This window comes from Oppia nitens, unplaced genomic scaffold (genome assembly GCF_028296485.1).
Source record: "Oppia nitens isolate AA-2021 unplaced genomic scaffold, nextdenovo-longstitch-racon4-pilon3 scaffold3_pilon_pilon_pilon, whole genome shotgun sequence".
Classification (NCBI taxonomy): domain Eukaryota; kingdom Metazoa; phylum Arthropoda; class Arachnida; order Sarcoptiformes; family Oppiidae; genus Oppia; species Oppia nitens.
This window is the reverse complement of record NW_026533221.1, coordinates 4975530-4993674: the sequence shown is the minus strand read 5'-3', so window position 1 is coordinate 4993674 and position 18145 is coordinate 4975530. Positions and strand designations below refer to the sequence as shown.

The 18145-nt window shown below is 23.7% G+C and overlaps 2 protein-coding genes across 2 annotated transcripts; one reads left to right on the top strand and one right to left on the bottom strand.

The window, feature by feature from the left end:
* Positions 1–5506: 5506 nt before the first annotated feature.
* LOC128958350 (BTB/POZ domain-containing protein 10-like) lies at positions 5507–7089 on the bottom strand. Its single transcript, XM_054304195.1, has 6 exons — positions 6800–7089; positions 6604–6724; positions 6442–6539; positions 6015–6114; positions 5784–5894; positions 5507–5711 (listed from the first exon to the last, which is right to left on the bottom strand). Exons 1-6 carry the CDS (start codon positions 7022–7024, stop codon positions 5629–5631), a joined length of 738 nt encoding a protein of 245 aa, XP_054160170.1. The 5' UTR covers positions 7025–7089; the 3' UTR covers positions 5507–5628.
* Positions 7090–13338: 6249 nt separating this feature from the next.
* LOC128957353 (BTB/POZ domain-containing protein 10-like) lies at positions 13339–15537 on the top strand. The gene is made up of 7 exons (XM_054303096.1): positions 13339–13530; positions 13606–13907; positions 13983–14103; positions 14168–14265; positions 14592–14691; positions 14812–14922; positions 15012–15537. The coding sequence occupies exons 2-7, from the start codon at positions 13608–13610 to the stop codon at positions 15374–15376; spliced, it is 1095 nt and encodes a 364-aa protein (XP_054159071.1). The 5' UTR covers positions 13339–13530; positions 13606–13607; the 3' UTR covers positions 15377–15537.
* The last annotated feature ends 2608 nt before the right edge of the window (positions 15538–18145 follow it).

Here is an 18145-nt window from a genome sequence, read left to right as displayed (position 1 = left end):
TATAATATTTCGTATAAAAATATAATAATTATTAATAATATAAATGAAAATTGAGAATAAAGAGTAACACATGTTTATAGACATATCAAATGAGATGTCGTAAGTAAATGAATGCTTTATTACTCTTGTATTATCTGTACATTCATTGAATTATTGATTACATTGATAATGCACTTCATATGCAATAGTGTGTGACTGTTTGCCACCAAACAAACAAACATATATATACACAACACATACACATACACATACACATACACATACACATACACATACACATACACATACACATACACATACACATACACATACACATACACATACACATACACATACACATACACATACACATACACATACACATACACATACACATACACATACACATACACATACACAAAAATATATATAAATTATAACATAGCGATTCAATTTGTTTAATATCTGTATAACCTATAAATTGATAATCACTAAATATTGTACTCTAAATGCAACTAAAAATAAATATCATACATATATAAAAAAGTAATATTAAATTATTATTATAAATATTGATATTCTAAATGTCTGATAAATAAACTGATATAATATATAAACTTAATCTATATATATATATATATATAGATTTATTGATATATATATAGTATACATCACAAATATATTTTGGGTTAAATATAAATGTCATTTTAGTTATACCATTAACGTGAATATCATAAATAAATATCGAGTGAAGGCATTACATAAAACTAAAAAATAAACTAAGATGTAAATATTGATGGTATAAATGGAAATTAATAGAAATTTCTGGTAAATTTCCTTTAAAAACTTAAATAAATTATATTGTAATAAATTTACAAAATATGTGAATAAATTACAAGATATGAATTTTAATAATAATTTAATTAACACTATTATTAGATAAATAATATGAAAAAATATATCCATTAGACAGACATTTTTTGAAACTTTCTAAAAATATCCTAATTTTTAGATATTACTCTTTTAGTTCATTTATAAATGTAAAGCATTTGTTGATTTGTTTATTAAGACAAACACTTTTCATTGACTCACCCACTCATTCATTAAGTCATTCATTCACTCACTTTATATTTTTACTAATTGCTAATGCATTGAATCAACAATAATTATTATCATTTACTTTTAAAATGATTGCACAGTATTTACTTATTTTATTGTTAAATATACATCAAATAAATAACACATAAAACTAAGACATTTTTATAATAAATTATCATAACTTAGAATGTATTGTATACTGTATTATCAATTTTTAAGATATTAGATATTAATATTTCTTAGTTTTTTATTCGTATTAATTTTCAAAATAAAAATTTTATTCAAAAAAAAGTTAATTATACTATTAGTTTTAAATATAAATTACATAAAATACTCAATTATTATTTATATAATTAATATTATTTTGAAATCTAGACAATACAACCTCATTGTAACTAAAATAAAAGATATAAACATAAAAATAAAAACTAAATATAATATATACTGTATATATATAATAATATTTTGTTAGTAAGATTTGATGACATTTAGCATAAATAATAAAATAGTTTATTTGTGCGAACTATTTTAATGATGAATATTTTTAATAGGCTAGTCATGGATTATTATATATATATACTGTTATATATATATTATTATATATACTGTATTTATATTATATGATAATAAATTTTTTTACAAAACTAATAATAATATACATCTATATTATATTTTAATGACTTATTAACAATAAGTATAACAAAATATATACAATATGCTTCTTATATTTAAAGTCTATTTAAATATAAACCAAATGTTTAACTTTATAATAACTATGATCACGTTTTATTTTCCAAAAGTTCATTAAGTTCCCTGGGAAATCATAGGGAATTTATTTTCTTGTGCTACCATCTATTAAACCCTGAACAACACATATTAAATTAAAATGTATTTTATAGTGGTATTGATAAATAGTATCACTAGAGTTCGAGCAACTTTTTCAGGAAGGAAAGTTCCCTAATAAAATCCATCCAATTTTTATGGAAATTAAGGAAAATATTTTATTCTCTTCCCGTTCAGCGTTAGAACTGGAAAATATACTTTCAATTATTACAATAAATAGTACAAAAACGTTAATATTTTGCAAAATATTTTATTGAAATATTTAAAATTATCGTTAAAATGTGTTGTTTAGGGTTCAATAGATGATAACACAAAAAATAATTAACATTGAGGAGAGAACACAAGGAATTTTTGAAAAATATAATGAAAGAGAATTTGATCGAACCTTAAGTATCACTAAGTTTATTGAATAGAAATTTATTTTTCAATAATTTTTTGCAAAATATTTAAGTTTTGGTATTATTTATTGTATAATAATAATATATAATAAATTTTCCTTTTCTAAAGATAAAGGAAAAAAAATATTATATTTTCCAGTAAAATCAGAGGGATTTTATTAAGGAACTTTCCTCTCTGGACACTATACTGTATATATCATATCCTGGATATTCATAAATAATTTATAAATGTAGTCTCATTTGTCATTGCATTTGTCATTGCATTTATTAATAGTTTTAGTAGATTATTATTATTATTATTATTATTATTATTATTATTATTATTATTATTATTATTATTATTATTATTATTATTATTATTATTATTATTATTATTATTATTATTATTAGTAGTAGTAGTAGTAGTAGTAGTAGTAGTAGTAGTAGTAGTAGTAAAAGTAGTAATAGCATATCTTTTTTAACATTTAAAAAAATAATTTGTAGTGTATTAAATTAAAACAAAACTATCACAAATAGCATTAAACTTATACTTAAAATATAAACTCCTTTTTATATTACAGATTAACTTTAAATATATAATAAATAATTATAATGACCTATCTTTGAATCTTTTCTTTTATATTATATATTCCTAAATGAAGTTTTTAGCAAAAATTTTCTTTATGCAAAAAACAATAATAAAAATTTTGACACAAACTTTTAATTTTGTTTTTAGTTTATAAAAAATCATTTTTTTGTTAACATTAACTCAAAATTTTAAAAAATCTAGATTTTATAAATATTATAAAATATAATTATTATTTGTCACTATAATTGAAAAACTGTAGAATTTGTATGAATTGTTGTTAAAAACATTAATATAATACAAACATAAAAACTTGATTATTATGATTTGTGAATCAATTTATCTAATAGATAATAATAGAGTATTATTTTTAAACTTGTAATACAATTTGTAATATATTGTATCGCATATACTATACAGAAAGCTTTTATAAAAACAACTTAATTTCAATTTCTATTTGTTAATAAAAATTTATTCATTATTATACAGTATAATCAGCATTATTTGAATTTAATTTTAAATTTAAATTATATCTACATTTATTAAAAATATGAATCCTTTTACTGTACTTATTATGTAAAATATAAAAGATTTTTGAAAATTGTATTAACTAAATAAATTAGATGCAAGATTTGTAAGTTATTTATACTAGAATTGTATTTATATATAAAATATTTTTTAAAACTAAAGAATTTAATATTATTATTACTACTATTTTTTTATTTCATTTTATTATATTGATTGCTATTACATTATTAAGATTTTATACAGTACAATAAAATTTAATTATTTATAATACATTATATTTAACACAGTAGTTATTTATATAAAAATGTAGAAAATGATGATAAACTTTAAAATATTATATTATGTATTTTATATAAAATAAATAATATGATATTTGGTTCAATATTGTAATTTTTATCGGAAGCGATTATAGTTTTAGGATATACTATCATTATATTAATTGTTTTGCAGCAATTTAAGCGTACAGTTTAGAAATATAAAAATTTAATATATACTCATAGATAATAATAGAGGAGTTTATTATAAAAATATAGTGAAAGAGAATAAGTGTAGTGAAAATAGTATATAAGATATGAGTTAAAAGATATAGAAAAATGTATACAATGTTTGCAAAAATCAATGAAAGCTTTGTGTTGTAATGCTGTAACCCCTGACATATCGACAAATACTAAATATAAAAATAAAAATAATATTGTATTTTCTTTTATTTATATATAGTATATATATATATATATATACTATCAATAAAGTTATGAATAATTAATATTAATATTGCTAATGTAATAATAATAATAATGTTAACATACACTATATTTTGTCTTTAATAATAGTAATCGAGAGGTAATAAGTAATTGAATTGATTTATAAATTTTTATTGCATTTTAGTTTTACATTCACTATTAGATTTTACGTGTATATTATATTAAATATATAAAATTATAATAAATATTGTGTTTAATGCAATATGTTTTTTGCATAATTAATATTAAGCTTATAAAAGCATACCGGTATATATTGTATATATTATTTAATAAATAGCTAAATATAATTACTGCGACCTATTAATGCAAATTGTAAATATATTGATTACGTTTGGCAATTAAGGTATCATTTGATTAATTTTATGAGTTGAAGCCGCAGGACATGTCATCCAAGTGTATACAGACTTAAAAATACTGATGAAAATAACACATTATTATTAATTGTATATATTATTATATTATATTCATTAAGCATTGATATCCAATCTATTTAAAAATTTAATTATTGATTAATAAGTTATTAGCAATTCATTTAGATAACTAATGCAAAGTTGGCATCAAATGATAAATTATGTTTTCCAGAGTATATTAAGTTATGTCATTATATAGTATATATTGATATGAATAATATATATTCAAATAAATGAAATCTATATATTATAGTTGGCATTAAATGAATAATTTGATGGTCAAACTAAACACCAATTGCTATTAATAAATAATACATTACCTCATGATTTAAAACAAAATACTATTTTTTGAAAAATAGTTATTAAATAATTTATTATATAAAACATTTTTATTTATTTATTTATTAGAATTAATTGTTACAATTGTTATTAAATAAAATGCATTTTAATTTTTAAAAATTAAAATGCTATCTAATCTTAGTATTACAACTTATTATTTATAAATAGTTAGATTATATAAGCAATATATTTTTATTGACAATACTTAGGCTTTATTAAAATTAACAGCATTACTATACTGTTAAATCTATAACTTCTATAATATATTGTATATATTAAACACTAATAAATATACTGTATTTACAGTATATAATATTTACAATATAAAATTTATAAATGATTTCAACATACATTTGATGAATGAATTGTCATTATATGAATACAAGTCAGTGTCTGTATATCAATTCAATTGTGAAATAAAATTGTTAACAAAATCACATTTATTATTATATTAACTTTCAATTGATTTTCAAAAAAAAAAAATTTACTACTATTTTAACTTTTTCTAATATATTATTAAATATAATATAATATTAAAATAATAAAATCAAAATGTTTTTGAGCAAAAATATAAGTTAAACGGCGTTTAAATAGTTTTTAAACTGATTTTAAAATTGTAAGGAAGTGTTTGTCCAAATATAGTCTCTCTTATAAATATAACAATATTATTGTTATTGATTAGACATATGGATTGGTTACAAAACAACTCATTTTTGTTCAATACTATCAACCGATAAATTGGTTATGGATTTAAGTGTCACTATATTGGCAGTCCATTTGTTGTCATTTCCTAAATCGCAGACAAATATATTCAAAATAACTTAACATAACAATCAATAAAACAGTTTATTATCAATAATACCTTCAATTCCGAGTCTAATTTTTTTAAGTCCCCTTTCTTTAAGTACTTGTTTAGAAACGTCACGATTTTCTATGTATTTAAAGAACCGATACATAGGTGTTGAGTATATAACTATAAAAATTAATTCACAGTAAATGTCATTATTATAATACATGTATATAACTTTCATAATTTAATATTCAAATTCAATCTTATATCAAATATATTTAATATATAGTATTCATCACTTACTCTGTGAATATTCTTCACCGGTTTGTGGCGGATATTCTTCATCCCAATCGACCACATCTTCATTCAAAAGTATTACGATATGACTCTCTCTGTCGCCACGCTTTAAGTCAAACCAAACAAAATCAATTCATTTCAATCAGTTATCACGTAATCAATACAAGACTTGAATTGTGTCTCTAATTCAATACTCAATTCAATAATACTTTTCAAAATATAAAACTAAACTAAGTATTTGTTTTTTCAATAAACTCTTAGAAGAAAAAAAATCATTTTTTTCAAAAGTCTATATACAATATGTTATGAGTAAATCATTTAACCAAAACTCAACAGTAATATCATTCAATTGATTCATTGTTTGGTCATTCAATGATTGTATATCATATCTATACTATTAGGTTATAGTGTATATACGGTAAGTGTGTCTTACTTTGGCTGAAGTAACCATTTCTGGCAAAATCCTCTCTTCGACGAACTTCTCGAACTGACTTCTGGCGCCTTCATTGCTCAGCTCATGTAGTAGTCCTCCTGTCAATCAATTCAAATCAAATAAATGCAAACATTATTGTCTATTAATTACTTGATAACTCACTTAAATTATGGCATTTAATAGTCGATGCATCAAAAGGGATGAGAAAGTAGTCACAGGCCTCCCTAAGCTCTGGCACTGTCACACTGGGAGGACATTTGATAAGTCCTGTCTTGTAGTACTCCTAATAATATTAAATATATTATTAATACTTATCTACAGTATATTGTGTTCAATCAATGTATAACAATATCATTACAAGTATTGTCTTGAAAACTGTGGCCGAAAAGCCCTCGAACTCGAACTCTCCCTTTGGATTGGCTTTTGTCAGACTTGCAGACGAGTGAAACATCGAGTATAACATCGTTTCCTTTCTCGAAGTAAACAAATCACGACTGACCACAAACCGTGTATTTTCCACCACTAATGTGATCCTATCAGACATACCACTACTTCCTCGACCACTACTTATAACACCACTCATCGATGCTGTTGTCGTCAATGTCGACAACGTATTGACTGCTGTCGTCACTTCACATAAACTATCACTTAATACTATTCTTACTAATAATTATTATTATTTAAGTTTATATAATTTCAATTTATTATTTATATAAATTTCAGTAATATTTTTAAAAAAATCCTTTTATTTTCTTAAAACGTCAGATAGACTAAACAATCTATAAAAAAATATATATTGTTTTAAATAGTTATTTAATATTACACTATTAATTTCTTTATATAATATTAATGTATAAATTTATAGTTAGATTAGTATAAAATATTATTGAAATTAAGTTTGCATAAAAATGCAACACTTCAATTACAAACAAAATATGCTTTATTAATAGCAATTCAAAACACTATTTGTAATTATCATCATTTATGTCAAACGATGATAAATAATTAATTAATATATTTACCTTATTTCTAAAAAAATATAAAAATGTGTTTTTAAAAATTATATATATTTAATAATAATAATGCAAATAAAGAAAATATGTTTTAGGGGTTTATAAAGTATGAATCGTTTACAATGATCAACATTTATAGCCATACATTATATTCATTTCTCATAAATTAATTAATTCAAATAATTTGATGGATTCATAGTTTATGTTTTTATGTATGAGACACGCAATGGATGGCTTACAAGCCTTTATCCTATATTACTAATTAAATTATCAAGTAGATTTATTCAATGTTTTAATACTAAATTGCTATGTAAAATAAATAACTATAATTAATATTGCATTAAAGTAGTTAGAAAAATAGGCTAAACTATTCATTATAAAAAATAATTTATTTAAACCATTATTGTTTATTGCTATTATAATTGAATTTTTATTTTATATAAAGATTGTCTTTAATTATAAGAATAACAATAAATAAACTGAAAATTTAATATAAAGTATAATATATAACATTTTAAAAATAAATGAGTGCTATTATATATATAGGTATCTGTGTGTGTGTGTGTGTGTGTGTGTGTGTGTGTGTGTGAAAATAATTGCAACAATAATTTGAATATATATTATAATATTCAATATATGCATATAATATTTTTAAACATTTAGAGCATAAAAGTTGTATTGAGTATCAAATAAAACATATTTATATATCAATAGTTATATACATATGTCTTTATAAATATATATTAGTTTGTGAATAGTGTATATAAAATGTAAATCGATTTTATATAGTATTTATAGTTATGTGAATATATTTTATATATAATATATATCTAATATATAACCCCAAGTAATGCATTTTCGGGTCAAGAGTTGTCTGATAAGAGCCTTTGGCAATCATTTAGAGCCCATTTGTGCTGTTATTGCAGTTATTGCTTATATAAGGAACTCATAAACTGCTAATATGTTAATGCATTCAATTTTAAGCCTATTCTCACAACATATCATTTTGCAAGTGTTTGTAAGGTATAACTCATTTGTAGACTACTTTCTAATAGAGTGGGAGGAGATATCTACTGAATGGCAATCATAACCATAATCATAAACATCACTATTTTCTACCACTTCTTCCACAACTCTAATAATATATAAACCATTGAAAATGTTTACACAAAATAAAATAAATAAAAGAATTAAATTCAAAGCAAAGAATAACATTTAAAGAGATGTTTGAAGAAAAATAAAAGTAAATCAAATGTTTATACAATATATGACTTAAAGCATATGTCTGTAATAGTTTTAAAAAATATACTGTTGTTAATATGAATTATAAGTACCAAAAATAACATAAATTGATAAATAAATATTTTTTCTGATAAACTCATTCAAACATTAATCAATATATATATATATTAAATGACTAAATTATATTCAATCAATTTATATAAATCTATCTAATAGTCACCTAATGTTGTATCAAACAGTCAATGAAAGAGTGAATGAAGAGAAAAAGAGATAATAATTTTGAAAAAATGTGAGAATGAGTTGAGAAAAAGGTCAGCCCTGAGCACCAGGTGCTCATCCATACACTTAAATTACAATTCTATTTGATTCATCATTATTTCAATTTTAGGTTTTCTTTTAAGCATAAACTCTCTCTCTCTCTCTCTCTCTCTCTCTCTCTCTCTCTCTCTCTCTCTCTCTATGATTGACTCTTTTAGAAAAAATCCAAAAAAAATCCTATAAAAATATATAAATAGTTGAAAATGTATGGCCTATATGTGAGAAATGATGTGAAATATGGTAGCACTTGTACCGCATGAGTGATATGTTATTTGGAAATACATTAATCGTTGGCACCGTTTGGTAGTACACAGTATGATGTGATATATTTGTTTAAAAAATTGATAAATGTTTTATAGAAAAACAAAATTCACTGCTAATATTATATCGCATATGGGAGTCGCAAATGTCGGTTATTACAGACCATATGAGTGGTTTGTCAAGGCTTTCACTTATTAATAGCTTAATATTTTATATAATATTTTATATACAGTACAATACATGTTCATAATATGTTATATGTTATGGCTCTATTTCGATATATAAATTGATATTTGTATGTTAGTTTGAAAATAATTTATAAATATAACTTTATATTATATAGGCATTGACAACAACATAATAAATATTGTAAACACTGGCCTATGGTTTTAATGAATATTTAGATGTTATAAGTAAATCTTGTTAAACAATGCATAATAGGAAAATAGATATGACTCTATTGGCACAATATTTACTATAGTTTGCACATCACTGCTATTCAACCATCACTGAGATTGTAATGTTGAGACAGAAACAGTTAGTATACAGTATTTTGATATTGCATTATATACAGTACACTAACATATACAGTGATAGCATGTACTCTATATGTGCCATATATTTATATAGTAGTACTATATTTAAAGGCAAAGCATTGAAACAACATTTTTAAAAGATTTCCCTTTTATAAGCTTTCTTTCCTCAAGTTAATAGATTTTTCAGTTCAATGTTTTTGAATAGAGAGTTATATTTGAGAGTCGAGTAAAAAATTAAATCAAAACAATGCCATCAAATAAATTATTTGAGGCCCAGTAAACACAGTTGGATCTAATTTCTCAAATATAACACAAATCAAGGGCTCACGTGCTGTCCATTGGCATACATGTCACCTACAATCACCATCAACTGGTTATATTGGTTATAAAATACTGTATATTGTTGTACAGTACATACAGTATAAATACTTATGTAATGTTTATGTGTTTTATATATTAATAATATCGAATATAACTTTATATGTCACTGAAAAATTGGTTGATCATTAAAGTCAAATTAAATTTATTACAATTTCATCTCATTTTTTTAAAGATATTTTACAAATAAAAATTCATCATTTTAGCATAGTAATATTTTATCACATCATATAATTTACTTTATACTATTAATATTATAAAGTTAATAGAAAGCTAACTAATAGAAAGTTAATATAGAGGTTTCATTGTTATGCAAATTGCTATAAAACCGGGGCTTAAGTTTAAGACTTGACTAAATGTTGATTTCCATTCATAATACACACTAAACTTTATATACACTAATATATATAATATATATTTTATTTTGTATATCTCTTAGCATTCATTCAAAAGCTTCAAATGTTTATTTTAAAACTAAAATAAATGACAATAAATAAGATTTTATAAATAATTGGCAAATGCTATAAACAAACTTGGACATTTTTGGGTAATTCAAATATTTGATTTAATGGCATGATTTGTATAAAAATTTTCTATGAATAACTTGATATTACATAATCATTAATGTATATAATATAAAAATAAACAAATGTATGTTAAATACTTATATTATGTAATATAAAGGAGGAAATGTCAAAAACAACTGGACATACATTTGAGTTATGCATTCATAGCATATATGTTAGCCATAGGCTCATTACTGGACTAATATATTGTATAATAGCTTACATTGAATATTATACTCAAGTTATTGGTTACAACCAAACAATAATCTATTCTTAATGTTTGAGTTAGTAATTGATAGTTAAGAGTAATGAATCAAATGATTGGACAAACCTGTGATACAAATCCATTCAATGATTGATATTATCATTAAATTTAATTCTTTGATATCAGAGTTGATGCGGTCATGACATGAGATAATGGAAAAGTGGTGATAAAACTATGAAACCAATGATAAGAAATGCTAACAACACTATTACAAGAGTCGACAGTTTCATCAAAGGCTGAGAAGTTGCCCGATATCTTAAATTACGTCTCTGTTGTGTCCAGTGGTGAAGTGTCCTCATAGGTGCCGTATGACGGCTTCTGTCATCTGAAGCACTATTGAGAACTGCACTTTCACTTTGAGGACCGCATCCCAAGTCTGATCCGGTGGTCGAGTGAGCGCCCGTACCATATACTGCATAACACGGCTCATCAGCAAAAGCTACACCTATCATACCAGCAGTAGAGCCGTCGGAACCCATGGAAAGTGGTCGACGACATGCGTTAGGAGTGGCCGGTAATGATTGGGCACCACGAGAGAACTCAAACTGAGTGGACGGCGGGCTCGTAGCGGGTGCTAGAAGTGGTCCACCACTGCCGCACCGACACAACAGAGATGCACCACTACTTCGATGTGAACCACCACTACTAGAACCTGTCGTATGAGTTGCTGATTGCGATGTGCGAAGTGATCTCTTTGATCCGTAATATGTTAGATCTGTTAACACGGCCTGAGAGTCGGGTGTCGGTGGACTCCGACATAGGCTGGCCTGCCGTGAATGTTGACCGCCGCCACTCCAACGTCGACTATGAGACTGTGTTGAGCTCCTATAGGCGGAGCCAACCCGTGAGCACGAGGCGGGCAATTGTGTGGCCAGTGGTGGTACTGGTGGTCGTCCGGCATTAATATCCGATCGGGAGATCACTTCCAGTGCTCTTTCAGCCGATTCTCTCGTGACTGTCGTGTCTCTCCTGTAGAGCTCATATGCGTTGCACTAAACACTCCTTTCAGGCACTCATTCACTACTGACTCTAACACTGAACACAACAAACACATAACAATACAAAACAATATATTGAATAATACATTGAATGTTATATACAGTATATAGTCATACACTACACACTGTAGTACACACTCTCTATGATAAGTGATTGCCATCACTAATACTACAACTACTACTGCCATCCAATTCAAACATATTATAAATATAATAATACTTTACAACACATATTATATAGACATATGTTTTTATATTTATTAGTAATTATAACTTATAATTCACTATTTTTATTTATATTCAACTTTCAAATCTATATAAATAGATAGATAGATAGATATAGTACAGTACAGTACAGTACAGTATAATTTACTTAATCTACAGTATTATATAATACATTACATTATACCGTATAAAGTGCTAAAATCTAACACATTGTAAGTACCAATGTATAGTAGTTGTAATAACAGGTTATAAAACTTGATTGTAAACCATTTGCTAAAAAAATCATACAAAATATAAATGTATTACAAAACAAAAATAATACAATAACTAGTGAACAATAAATTAATATAATTTTTGTTTTAATAAAATAAACACTAATCTATGAATTAAATTTTATATAAACTGTTAGATCTCCACGTAATAAAATGTGTATCAATAGTTAACACGTGCAACAATACTTACGCGCTTACAGTTTATTAGAAAAAATATATTTTATTTATTAATTTTTTATTTAATAAATTAAAATTATTAATAATCGCCGACACATTAAAAGTAATTGTTTGCGTCACACAAATTTGATACAAACATTCAACAAATTATATATCATAGTATACTATAGTATAGATTAATTAATTTGGACTTATAATTGTTTTTAGATAATAAATTTTTACTTAAAAACATATTATAAATTAAATACACTTTTATATATTAATATTCATAAGTTATATAATTATAAGTAATAAAAATTGTTTTTAAATATAAATAACAATATTCTGATACAAATAAATCTGAATTACATTTTAATTGATTTTTAAATTAAAATAAAACTAAATCATGTAATACTTGTGTAGAATAATTGACACGTTGTATGTGAACAGCACTTAAATATGAGTTTAAATTTAATATTAATAAAATGTATTTTAATATTTGTTTTGAAATGAGTTTAACGTAATAATACACTAATAGTAATATACAGTAATTATTATTATTATTATTATTATTATTATTATTATTATTATTATTATTATTATTATACTGTATATAAAAATACTGTACATTTAAGTCATAATAATTATCGCATAAAATGTTTGTTTAGATTTTGATAAAATAATACAATTATTGTTTATATTTAACTATAAAATATAAATACAAATATAATGATTGAATGATTGACTTAATTATTGATTATAATTGAAAATCATTTGTTTAGTGATTCAGTCATTTATTTGAGTATTTTGTGGTCAATATTAATGAGCCTTAAGTTTGATACCAATTGATGATTAAGAAGTAGTATTTAATTGATGTTTAGTTAATGTCTTATTAAACATAAGTAATCTTTTTTGTCGTATCATCGGTGGTAAGCAATGGTATTAAGTGATAGTTTATGTGAAGTGACGACAGCAGTCAATACGTTGTCGACATTGACGACAACAGCATCGATGAGTGGTGTTATAAGTAGTGGTCGAGGAAGTAGTGGTATGTCTGATAGGATCACATTAGTGGTGGAAAATACACGGTTTGTGGTCAGTCGTGATTTGTTTACTTCGAGAAAGGAAACGATGTTATACTCGATGTTTCACTCGTCTGCAAGTCTGACAAAAGCCAATCCAAAGGGAGAGTTCGAGTTCGAGGGCTTTTCGGCCACAGTTTTCAAGACAATACTTGTAATGATATTGTTATACATTGATTGAACACAATATACTGTAGATAAGTATTAATAATATATTTAATATTATTAGGAGTACTACAAGACAGGACTTATCAAATGTCCTCCCAGTGTGACAGTGCCAGAGCTTAGGGAGGCCTGTGACTACTTTCTCATCCCTTTTGATGCATCGACTATTAAATGCCATAATTTAAGTGAGTTATCAAGTAATTAATAGACAATAATGTTTGCATTTATTTGATTTGAATTGATTGACAGGAGGACTACTACATGAGCTGAGCAATGAAGGCGCCAGAAGTCAGTTCGAGAAGTTCGTCGAAGAGAGGATTTTGCCAGAAATGGTTACTTCAGCCAAAGTAAGACACACTTACCGTATATACACTATAACCTAATAGTATAGATATGATATACAATCATTGAATGACCAAACAATGAATCAATTGAATGATATTACTGTTGAGTTTTGGTTAAATGATTTACTCATAACATATTGTATATAGACTTTTGAAAAAAATGATTTTTTTCTTCTAAGAGTTTATTGAAAAAACAAATACTTAGTTTAGTTTTATATTTTGAAAAGTATTATTGAATTGAGTATTGAATTAGAGACACAATTCAAGTCTTGTATTGATTACGTGATAACTGATTGAAATGAATTGATTTTGTTTGGTTTGACTTAAAGCGTGGCGACAGAGAGAGTCATATCGTAATACTTTTGAATGAAGATGTGGTCGATTGGGATGAAGAATATCCGCCACAAACCGGTGAAGAATATTCACAGAGTAAGTGATGAATACTATATATTAAATATATTTGATATAAGATTGAATTTGAATATTAAATTATGAAAGTTATATACATGTATTATAATAATGACATTTACTGTGAATTAATTTTTATAGTTATATACTCAACACCTATGTATCGGTTCTTTAAATACATAGAAAATCGTGACGTTTCTAAACAAGTACTTAAAGAAAGGGGACTTAAAAAAATTAGACTCGGAATTGAAGGTAATGTAGTATTAATAATAAAATAGATTTACCGATAATTTAGTGATTATTATGGAAAGACGATTATAAATATTTACAAAAATTTAAAGGGTTTCCGACACATAAAGAGAAGATTCGTCGTCGACCGGGTGATCGTCGACCAGAAGTGATCTACAATTACGTCCAAAGACCTTTCATACGGATGTCCTGGGAAAAGGAAGAAGCAAAGTCAAGACATGTCGACTTTCAATGCGTTAGATCTAAATCTATAACTAACTTATCAGTTGATGGCATTGAAAGTATTGAACAAAATGTTAACAATGAATTGATTGGTGTCGTTGCTGTCGATGAAATAGCAATTGGAGCCATTGGTGGTGCGGCTGCATCTCTTCCTCCAGCTTCTGGACTTTCAAATGAACCTCCAGTGCCCTCTGAAACAAACACTGAGCCTAAAAAAGGTCCAAATGCTGACTAACTAATCAATTGCTCAAATCATTAACAAATAATTATATGGTTTTCTCGATTGCATTTTTATATTTCTTTACACAATTTATTGCTTGAAAAAAACAAGCATTTTTTAATGTGTTGTCAAACAAGCTTTGAATCATACATTTTAATTGCAATAAATTTTAATTTTGATCACATTTTATCAAATTTAGTATTTATGTGTCATATATTATAATATTCTTATTTTATATTAAAGGATATTTACAATAATCACTTCTTTAAGAATTACATATTCAATATATATATATATATATATAAATTTATATCTAATTATAATATATTTTAAAAGATTATATTGTTATGATTTAATAATAACGTTTTATTAATTTAAAATTAATTTTATATTTATTAATTTTTTGTGTAAATATATAATATTGTGTTTATTAAATTATATGATATTATGTATAAAATTTGATTGATACAAATAAAATTCTTATAAAATTTAATAATATAAATATTGTACTTTTAATCATTAATTTTGGTTAATATATTAATTATTAATTAACCTGTATAATTAAATAAAATAATATAATTTATATTTTAAAAATTAATTAAAATTTTGTTTTATGAGTTGAAAAATTGAGTTTTAATGTCTAAATTGAGTTGAGATGTAGGATAAGTCACAAACATAATAATATTTCTTAACTTTTTTCATAATTATCTATTATTGAATTTCTAAACTACAATATTTTCAAACATTTCTATATTGTGAAATTACATAAAAAAATTTATTCATATAAATTATACATGAGATTAAATAAATATTTGTAACTTTCAGTTTAAAAATGTTATATTCAGTGTAATTTACAATTCATTTATAAATAATATAATATAAATCGAAATCAATTTGTAAAAATTGTAAAATAATTTATTAGTATTAATTCAAATTTAAATTATAATAAACAAAACAATTAATAATTTTATAAAATATTCATTTTGTTAATGATTTTTATTTGATAAAAGATGTAATAATATAAAAAAATTGTAAGAAAATGAAGATTGAATTCAAGATGATATCAATTCTTAAAACAAATTGTTGCCAAATAATAAAGTAAATGAAGCCAACAATGCTTGGTATCAATAGGATTATATTAAACATCGATGCGTTCATATGAGACAATTGAAAGGCACATAATTGTAGACATATTAGGATAACATAGAGAAGCACTTCAGCCCAGAATACTAGGCTTCTATAGGGTAGTGACCAACCTATGGGTTCAATCAATAGTTAATAAACTTGTTTAGAAAATAACAAGTCTTACCCTTATATATAATGATTAATAATTGAATTAAAACAAATAATTTTAAATAACATTTCGTCCAAAAGATAATAATTGAATGAATTAAAGACATTTCTTGTTATTATTTAATTCATATGACATTAGTTGTGGCAAAGAATCCGTTGCCATAGATATTAGTGTTTTTTTTGCCAAAATATAACAGTTTTTTGAAAATATTTTTCAAAACAAAATACTTATCCCATAATTGAGGATTAAATATAGTGTAATATACAATATATATATCAACTCTCCTAATACTCAAAGTATAAATATCTGCAAATCCAACAAAATTATAATTAAACTCTACTTCTTCCTTATAATAACTTTTAAAACTGTTTTTATTATTGTAGTCTACGTACTAATTATTTTAAGTTTGTATTTATTTGCGCTAATTATTTTTTATCAGTGTTTTTTTTGATAATTTTTAAAAATTTATATTACTATTAAAATTTTTAAAGGATAGAAATTTTTATCTTATAAATAATCAAAAAATATTAATACAATTTATAATACATTGAATAGAGTAGTTATTTTAACTCAAGTACAGTAGAAATATAATATTAATAACTCATAATTTATAAACATTTTACAATATTATCTCATTATTATGTCTAGTGTATTGATTAATAATTTTTTATACTCTATTAAATAGTTGTTATAATAGTTGCTAAAAAACGTCAAATAGTTGTTAAAATAGTTATTTAAACTGTATTAAATAGTTGTATATAGTTGTCATAAAAGCCAAATAGTTATTTATTTTCTTATAAATATTTCAACTGATATATAATTCACTTGTTTTCAGCATATTTACAAAAATGATTTATATAAATAAACTAATTATTTCTATTGTTAAAAAAATAATATGAGTTGATAACAGTTTAAGCATTTTATATAATTTATATAACTATTACTTTTTGTTTTTACATATATTTGAGCAATATTTTACAATTTAATGCTTATATTTTTCAAAATAACTGAAATAGTTATTTATAAGTTTTTATAGTTTCTAACCTAACAAATAGTTATTTATAGTTATAATAAAATTTCGGAAATAGCGTCCACTGGTCAACTTCGGTGGACATACTAAGTCCCAGTTATAAGCGTTAAACCGACAAAATAATTTATTTAGTTGAAAATCAAGACACTAATTATGTCTATATGTTTAAGTTAATGGTTACGTCTAATAAAATACAGTATACTTAGATATAATTAAAAAAAACTATTACTATATAAAACTAAAACAAATTTATGATTAAATCATAATCTTTTAGATGATTATCATTGATTATCATAAATACATTAAGTAAAAACCCCAATATTTTTTCTATTAATTTTCTAAATCCATTGATTAAGTTATCCAACAGAATAATTAGTCAATCAATTAAATTTATAGACATAAATATTGTATCGGTATATAACACCATAATTTTTATATTAATATTTATATACTGTATATT